The sequence below is a fragment of the Hippocampus guttulatus genome, chromosome 1, assembly GCF_054856545.1.
Source record: "Hippocampus guttulatus isolate MCC_2025c chromosome 1, RoL_Hgut_1.0, whole genome shotgun sequence".
In the NCBI taxonomy this organism is placed as follows: Eukaryota; Metazoa; Chordata; class Actinopteri; order Syngnathiformes; family Syngnathidae; genus Hippocampus; species Hippocampus guttulatus.
The window spans coordinates 6,762,545-6,771,973 of record NC_141261.1 but is presented as its reverse complement, the minus strand read 5'-3'; the positions used below and the strand labels follow the sequence as shown (position 1 = coordinate 6,771,973).

Sequence of the window (9,429 nt, the reverse complement as noted above, 5' to 3'; positions counted from 1 at the left end):
TATCAATAATAGCTTTAATGGGTGTATGTTACATTCGGCACCCGTCCCACACAAAAACATACACAACCTGTCTCCCCACCCGAAGTGAGGAATGCAACAGACAACCTGTAAATGCCTTATGCTATAGTATATTTACAAATCATCCTTCATCGCGTCTGTACATGGCAAAAGTCTTTAAATACGATCCAACCAGTGAAGTAGTAACAGGATACAAGGTGGGTCATCTTGATTGTATGTGGGCTTTCCTCCAAGGGTTTTTTGTTCTCCTTCCCATAAAAGGCATGTGCATAAAGCACCGTAGTAAAAATTGAGTCACACAATTCGATGTGATAAGTCAAAAAGTCCATGGCGCCATTTCATTTACATTTTCACACGATAAAACTCTTCCTTCAGCAGGGGTTTCTTTGCAAATACACGCTCATTCAAAAAAGGTACAAAAAAAACGAGAAATGTTCTGGTAACCAAAAGGGACTAAGAAAATAAACACAGAATGTGCCCAGTGCATTAAGACTTTCCAAATAGAACAAAATACACTCGTCGTTTTCCACGTTTGTGATAAATAAGTTCACATTGTTGCAGGCAAGACAGTGAGAGGGGCCTTGAACCAAAATTACAGTGACTGAACACAAACAATTACGGAAGCTCCCGTGTTGACTAAACTGCACACTTGTCTTTTTCTTCAGACACAATCTAAAGGGGCCCATTCAAATATAGGATAAGAATGTAAAAAAAAACTAGATCTATGCAGCCAAAAGTTTTGCAAGTTTGATATGTATGTCAACAATGCAGTGATGCTTGAGCCAATAAATTAATCGCCAAAGACATTTCAAGCATGACACACAAACTGCTGTGGTTCTATATAGGGACTTGAGCAAAATGCATAAAAACTTCTAAATCATATTTTTCACACAAATTAATTATCAGAATATATTATAAGTGTATTCCCAAATTCAGACGCAGTCGTGTCCATAATATTTAGAGGTGCTGCTGTCGTTTGTGAAAAGTTGGCAGGAGCCTCAAAAGACCACAGATTTACATGCGATTGTTTGTAATAGATTACAAAATTATTGTACAATTTTGACTCATTGTGAGTTTAGTGGCTTTTTTTTTTATTTTGTTTTATAATATTGACTTTACTCTAGTAAAATAGCAATTATTTGCTCATGTTAATTACAATTGCAAAGTTACATCACCCGAGACCCCAGTGAGGATGAGCTGTTTGGAAAATGGATGGATGAAAGTTATGTCATTTGTGTAGTGTTTGGACTTGATTCTCCTTATTCTATAATCCCAAATACTTCTTCATAAAGCGAAGGGACTCCAAAACGTTGGCACTGAGCTCAGACAAGCTTTTCAATTGGATTGTATGATTCCATGACTTAAAGTGACAGTGTTATCTTTTAAATGCCTTTGATGTGGTGGGGGGGGATTGGGGGTGGGGGCACTCTCGGTCAGGTTGACTGGCTGGAAAAGCATAAAACGCACATGCAGATGCACACAAGCACACAGCAGTGGTTTGTGAGATGGGCCAGTTTAGGCAGGTAAAAAAACGACACCTCCATACAGTAAAAGAATACAGCTGAACCCCCGCACCCATGAATAACAATCATTCAAAAATCAGTGTGACTGCTAGTGAGCTGCTGCCATGGCCACCGGCGTACACAAGGAAGACTTTAGCATGTCGATGAAATGAGATGTCGGTAGATTCGGAAACAATTCATGGCTCCACCTGGGCCGAGATTCCACCAGCTGTCTGTGGAGATGTGTGGTGGGACACAAATTAGTGTGAGCAACAAGAAAATCATGTCGTCACAAGTATAGAGGAAATTTTTACAATCTTAGGTTGCTGACTGTGCTGTTTTTGTATTGCAGTTTGGGATGAGAACAAATTATCCTTCTCGAAGCAAAAGCAGAAACCCAAAGTTCAAGCAAGGCCATTTCAGCTGAAATTGTTTTGGGGAGTCGTTTTTGTTTTTGAGCCTGAAAACGGACAAAAAGTAGAAAAGATTTAGGTGGGGGAAAAGTAGATATTTGTCAACACCGACTGTAGCATTAACAACAGAAATGGTAGCCTGTAAAATTGAAGGACATCGTAGCTAACACGCAACATTTAGTACAACTGCTACACTGTCCGGCAGCTATAAACCAAAAGAAATGCACACCGTGTTGTTTTTTTCCACAGCAACACTTGCAATGACTGGCCTGGAATACATATTATATCATCTTCTATTATGTTTACATTTCTTTCCAAAACTGTGATTTTTAATCGTGGAACAATCAATCAATGTGGCAATATAACGTAGCATTATCGCTGACAAGAAATACTGTACTGACACACCAGCATCAAACATCCACATCTCTGTATACTTTCTTCAGTACTCTCGATAGTGATGCGTCTCAGATTTCAAATGTTTTAACTAATAATCTAATCATCATTAACTGAATCACTGTATTTTGATTCTGTCGTTACCACTGGCAAAAGACTGTATCGCGAGTAAGTGTGATTCCCACCCCTCGTATGAATGACATATTTGTGAATGCCCACCCAGACTGCACACAAACAAAAGTGCCTGTTCTCTCCTTTCACAGACGACACGGAAACGGTAACTGGTATTTTGCCAAATGTTCACTTCAGGTACATTAATGCTAGTTTTTCAGGCTCAAACACCAAAACGTTGCAGTTTCTGTCACGCGTAAACAGCCGTTGAGGGAGGCGGCGCAGTCACGGCCGTTCAAATCGTCGGTGAATTGTTGTGACCTCGAAATGAAGCCTCCCCCCCCCCCCCCCGACACACACACTTTACTCTCCAAGTCAGACAGTGTTGATATAGGAATTTATATAAATAACAAAGTTGAACAGTATAAATATAAAAATTCTGTGTTTGTCGATGACTTATGCATGTTTAGCATACATGTGTGTGTTTGTGTGCATGTTGTGTTTGTGTGCACTTGTGAGCCAGTGTTAAGACAGGACATGGCAGGGACTGTTAGAGGTGAGGCTTTCCCTCCCCCACCTCGTGGAAGAGGGAGGTGTAAAATTCGGGCTCCAGTTGCTTGTTGCGGTAACGCTGCACAATCTCCGTGATTCTCTGCTTCCGCCTCACGTGCGGCGGGTTGTACGAGTCACTTTCCAGGCGTTTCCGCCTGCACACGTTGATGATGGTTTGGCGCACCAGAAAGCCTGCGAAGAGAGAGTTGTAAGTGAAGGTTTCCTGATAGTCTGAGGATTCAGAAGTACTAAGTGCAGTACGGTTGTAGTCTACTTTTAAGATGGATACATTTGCATTTAGTCTTTAAAAACTGTATTTGGGGAAGACTTTCTCGGACTGGCTGACAAGATTCAGTTCAAGATATCCACCAGTAAGTTTGATAAATCCCTGAAAAATAACATTCATCAAAAGACACATAGATAAGAGAAGCTAGTACCTAGTGCCCGGCGGCTGACCACCATGCCATCCACCAGTGGGATCACCATGCTAAATTTGCCCACAGCTCCATGCAGTCGGATCCGAAAGAGGCCCGTCTTCAGAGGGTGGATAAAGATCAGAGGAACGTCCTTCTCGAGTAACCCTGATCTGAACCAGGAGCAACATCAACAGCAGTGATAATGTCCATGAATGACTTGTGACTTGAGAAAAATGCAGAATGAAGTCTAATAATAGTTTACTGCGATGCACACAGTGATTTCAAAAAAATTTAAATGTGATTATATAAAGAAAGGAAACCAATTTTTCACTTGTTATATTGTCGCGTTTTTAATGTTTAATAAAAGCCTTGCTTCAGGTTTCAGGGATTAAGCTGTAAAATAAAAACACTCTTCAAAATTGATTGCTCCTCAAATGAAGTCATTCATCATCAAAACTGCTCCCAAAAGAAAATTTTATTTCAGCCTTGTTTTGAGCCATATGCCTCCCTTGTTTCTTTCTGACTTTCGGGTTGAGTGAACGCTGGCGCGTTTTGGCTGCCACTGCTCAACCCGTATTGTTTTGTGTTTTTTGTTATTGTAAAGTGTCCTTGGGTGTCTTGAAAGGCGCTTATAAATAAAATCTATTATTATTATTATTATTATTATTTGAGCAGCAAAATGTTTACACTACCTGCAGGAGGTGCTGTTGCTCATGCTTGCTTCTAAACCTGTGCTGGTTTCACCAAGAAGATCAGACAAAGGAAAATTTTCTGGAAAAAACAAACAAACAAACAAACAGCAATTTTAAAGAAACCGTTTAAGACGACAGGATCAAGTTTTGTATCACACGAAAAGCTTTTGTGGAAAGTGATCCACAAGTACAAACATGCCTACCGATATCATCAAAGCGCTCCACCCAAATGACAAACACCTTTGTCTCTGGGCCCAGGGGTGGGAACGATTTTCCGCTCGAAGATCTCTTGGTCTTCACTAAAGGACTCAGCTTGAGAAAATCACACACACATCTTTCATTAAACTGCCCTGTCAAAACACTGCTCAATAAATTAAACTGCACCTTTTTGACAGACTCCAGGTTGTCCGAGTGATTAGGGAATAGCTCCAGTGTGAGATTGGGCTGTTTGAGTATACTAGGCATAAGGTCCATGCTGGTGTCAGCCTCCAGTGTTGAGTCACTGTGGACTGATGACTCCTCTGTGAGATAAAACAGCTTTTTTTTTAGACCACACCAAGTTGTCATCCTTATCTTCCGGTGCACAGATATTAAAAAATAATTTAGAATATAAAAGCAACTTTTCATCCATGTGAGAAGTTAAATGTAAGCTGTGAAGAACATGCCCAAACATGTAGCACTGAAGCACCAAAACAAAAATGAAAAAAGAGTAACATGGGTTGATAGATACTTCAATATAAAACCAACATTTAAAAAAAATAATAAAACTGAGCAAAACAGAAAATAAGGTTAAAGTTGAATCTGAAGAACTACTGTATATGTAACAGGCATACAAAAGTAGGTTTCATATTGAATAATAAAATAATAAATGTATAAAAATTCCACTATTTACAAACCCATTTTTATAGTTAGTTTTTCAATCTTCACAAATGTACGCACTCGCTATCTTAGATTTGGGGCTCAACAAGAAGTCACTCCCTCGTCCAACAACTAAAGCTATACTGAGCAGTGGCCCCGCAAAATAAGGGGTTGGGTGAGACGTGGCTCATAAGCATGAACTACCCCCCCCCCCCCCCCAACTCCATTAACTAATTTCAGTGTGGTTGCAAACTGGGTCTAAAATAGATTGTATTTCTTGCTCTTTTGGGTATTGTGATGAACGCATGTCACAGAAATGTTAAAGACACATGGGAAGTACTCCTTTAAATTCTGGGAAATAAAGAATAAAATGTCTTCTATTAACTTTGGCGATGGTAATAGACTACGAAAGGTCAATTATTTTGGGACACCGTGAAAACAGTTTTACTGTTTCAAAAGGTAGTAAAAAGGTAACAGAAAATCACCCATCTTCAAAAGAAAAAGAGAAAGTGTTCATGTGGCTATGATTTCATACATTTTCACAGATCTCTTTTAAGTTGTCAATGAGAGCACAAATACTGACCAGAATGTTCAGTTAGCGATGGAACAACAAAGGCAATTTCAGTCAGGGCATCTGCGTAGTACAAAACTTTCTTCTCTCCGTTGAACACCGAACCTCCCGTGTCCTCAGGAGTAGCTGCTTCGTCTGCAGGATAAAAGAAACATCTCCAAGTTTCTCATGTCACTGATGGTGACAAGTTGTTTCTGTTTCAGTCACTGACCAGTCTGTTGTACATCACTGTCAGACCATGAGTTGAGAGACCAGCTAGTATCGAGGTGTCCTGTCCACCCTGGGTGGCTCCCGACGTCCACAGGCCAGCCTAAGGACAGAAGGAATTCCAAGAAGTGGGGCTGAACGCTGGCTGATGATTCCACGTTCTTCAGGATCTAAAATACACAGCACAACAGCACTCTGAATACATCTTTATTCATAAAGCACTTTCACATCAGCTGCAAGAAAGCACTTTACAGAACATTTAACAATACAACAGAACACATCACATAAAACATCAACAATAATACAATCGTAACAACTATTCCGACATACACCTTGTTGTTTGAAGTGGTTGTAGATGAGAGAGGGAGAATCAAAGTCTCCTTTCACCAGTGGATCAAAGACGTCATGATCACAGCGTGCATGGCGTCACACACGTCTGCTACAAGCTAAAGTAGAAAGTAAACAAGAAGCTGCAGCGTCCATTGACAAACACAAAGATTGGTTCAGTTCTCCTGTCCCATCTACATCCTCTTCAATTCCAAACGCCGACTCTCAGTTCCAAATACACATCTGCGCTCCTCTCTCCTCATCCTCAGTTCCACCAGAACATCAGTCCATCCAGCCACAACAACGCAGACTGTCCAACAGCGCCGACATCGCCGCTGATCAAAACGAGGCGGTGAAAAATGCTGCCCATTACAGGCGCAAAAAACACGACCGCCCCCCAGCTGTTAAGTGGCGACAGTCACATACGTACACCCTAAACCGGTCGCCAACCAATCACAGCATACACACAGACGAACAAGCATTCGCGCTCACAATCACACCTAGAGACAATTTAAAGTGTTCCATTAACCTGTCGTGCATGTTTTGGGAATGTGGGAGAAAAACGGAGTTCCCGGAGAAAAACCCACGCAGCCACGGGGAGAACATGCAAACTCTACACAGGAAGGCCGGAGCCAAAATCGAACCCTGCACCTCTGCACTGTGAGGCCGACGCGCTAATCAGTCGACCACCGGGCCGCCGCCACCATCACAATATCGGAAAAAAAAAAAAGTTGGTTATCGATGTCAAAAAGTTTGAGTGCATTCAAAGATCCACACGAAACTTTCCATACAGCACTACGTAAAAACCTGTTACGAATCTTAGGTACTGTACGCACTTTTCACAAAGTGAACCAGCCACTTACAATCCTACACTTGTTGTGGATTACACTTTAGCAAGAACTGGAGTGACAGTTTAGAACCGGAATTTAGGCTCGATCCTCCATGCTTCAGGACACGGTGGCATCACCAGACTAAGACTTCAGTCTTAAGTCTTTCCAAAGCTACGGAGTAAGAGCGGACCATTTTGAAAACAACAGAGCATTGATGGACTGATTTGGTGACCAAGCATTCAAATTTAATTATTATAAGGTTATCGTTTTGAGATCATATCATTTGGAAACTAATGGTTAGTCCATCACAAATGTCATCAGACAACCAATCTGGCCATTACTTATGTGTTACTACATCCATTGCTCCAGTAACATTTGACTATGGAAAAATGGCGAGTCTCTCACACCATAAAACTGATGTTGGTAATAAAAATAACAAAAATATATTTTTGTTCCATCAGTATAGCAGACACTCAATTGTGTGGATTAGTTTTCCTCACCTCGTGACTGCTTTTCTGTCCAGCCCTCATGTAAAAAACAAAGACTGTGTCAAATGGGCGGCAGGGGAGCAGGTCTAGGTAGTTGATGTCATCGAAGAATCCAGGCAAGGATGACTCCAAGCCAATCAGATGAGGAGGTAGACGACTGTTGTTGGGCTCCTGCCAATAATTCACCAACATTGGTGAAGTAACAATTCGGGAACAATCGCACAATGATAGCATTTAGCTGAATTTGAACAACAAGAGCGGCACCTTAAGATACTCAATAACCTGAGCTATTAGCAACCGTAGCAAAGCATTTAGTAGAAATGTTGACAAACCTTGAGCGCCTCCAGGGAAAGAAAACCGAAGTGGGAGAGGAAGAGCCGAGCAGTCTGGAACTCCTGCGAAGGCGGAGGAGGTTTGCAGTCTATCTGTGGGTCAGGGAAAGGCTTGGACTTCCAGATGTCATCACCGTGCCGCTCCAACGTATTTTCGTAATCTATCTGCTTGGTCATCAGAATGCGAAGCTTGTCGTGTTGAACTTCCAGCTGAATAAGGAGGATGAGAGGAAACATGTTTAAAGAGGATTCCAAGTCAAACTGTTGTGGGCGGACAACGTCTGGTTGCACAAACCACATTCCCAAACCAGCGTTATCTTTTCCCAGTGCTGAAATGAGTCAACTGTGGTTATGACTTCATTGTAACAGCATTTTAAAATGGATTTAATCAGAGGACAAATTTATATTTTACACTTTATGGACTGGAATGGAAAGCAATTTTACCCGAAATGACGAAATTAACCAACCGGGGTTTGAAATATTGCAACCCAAGAGTTGGCATGTATTACATCGAGACCTCGAAAAAATATTGGAAGCACAAACCAACTTTCCAACATGACTAAGTTGCTGCTTGTGCAATGTATAAATTGGCACCATGCCTTTGGCAATGTTCAACCTGACTGATTGCCTTCTAGCAGGCTCCATTCTTGCCAGACGCAAAACTATCACAAAGATTGAAGATGCTGTGGCAATTTTCTGGAGTGGTTTCAATGCATCAGCGATTCTCATGAATTGCCAAGATGAATAAACCCCCCAAGCACCACTTTCATTTCCATGTAACCAAATACAGTCACTTGACCCTTTGGTTCCCTGACAAGTGACGTTTCCATCATCCATTAACTCGCGTCTGGGAAAAATATCTCAGCATATGTGTAGCTCTCAGACCATCCTGCCAGCCAATACGACACACCTGAGTTTATATAGTAACAAATGTTTCAGACTGTCAGACATACCGTATTTTCCGCACTAAAAGGCACACCTAAAAGCCTTCCATTTTCTTAAAAGCTCACAGCACGCCTTAAAATCTGATGCGCCTTGTGAATGGTCATTACGGTAATATGTCAACCCCAAAATGGCTCCTTGCTCGAGACATGCTGACAACGCAGAGTTCAAACTTAAGGCGATCAGTTACGCAGTTGAACACGGAAATAGAGCAGCGGCAAGAGAGTTCAACGTTAACAAGTCAATGTTATAACTTGCTGTTGGTTAAGTGAACTGTGTCGCTGCTGTATTAAATAAGTTTTGCTGACATCTGATCGTTCTGTACGCGTTCCCTTGAGTGTAGCTCCATCTAGTGGATGCATTGTAGATTGCGTCTTATAAGGTGGTGCGCCCAATGTATGAAAAAAATTACAAAATAGGCCATTCAGTGAAGGTGCGACTCATAATCCAGTGCACCTTTTAGTGCGGAAAAGACGGTACTTAAAATCCTGAAATGACCTCAAACATCAACAGTGTGCCTGCTACATTAGTTTGCCCTGTACTTCTAGTAGCTGTTGAAAAATGTGGTGGTGACAAACTTAAAGATAATAAAGGAAAACAAGTAGGGCATGGACAAATATACTTCTATGACTATGCGTACGCTTCCGTTAGAATTTGTTCTGTTTGCTGTTTTTGTAACACCTTCATAATTTTGTGATAAAAAGGGATTCAAGTCAAATTCAAGCGTAATCCCTTTTTGTTCAATTATAATCATCGTTCTTTGTTGTGCCGTTGTCG

At 41.3% G+C, this 9,429-nt stretch overlaps 1 protein-coding gene across 8 annotated transcripts in view; it reads right to left on the bottom strand.

Moving 5' to 3' along the window:
* LOC147210207 (ral GTPase-activating protein subunit beta-like) overlaps nt 1-9,429 on the bottom strand; it is a 28,382-nt gene continuing 18,953 nt past the window's right edge. For all 8 annotated transcript variants that reach the window (XM_086106663.1, XM_086106656.1, XM_086106672.1 and 5 more), the window contains 10 exons: nt 7,711-7,920; nt 7,391-7,549; nt 5,738-5,903; nt 5,539-5,661; nt 4,482-4,618; nt 4,301-4,409; nt 4,098-4,176; nt 3,427-3,575; nt 3,015-3,181; nt 1-1,753 (listed from right to left, as the gene is read on the bottom strand). In XM_086106663.1, coding sequence (XP_085962789.1) covers nt 1,718-1,753; nt 3,015-3,181; nt 3,427-3,575; nt 4,098-4,176; nt 4,301-4,409; nt 4,482-4,618; nt 5,539-5,661; nt 5,738-5,903; nt 7,391-7,549; nt 7,711-7,920 — 1,335 coding nt within the window. In that variant the 3' untranslated portion in view covers nt 1-1,717. The remainder of the gene's footprint in view (nt 1,754-3,014; nt 3,182-3,426; nt 3,576-4,097; nt 4,177-4,300; nt 4,410-4,481; nt 4,619-5,538; nt 5,662-5,737; nt 5,904-7,390; nt 7,550-7,710; nt 7,921-9,429) is intronic.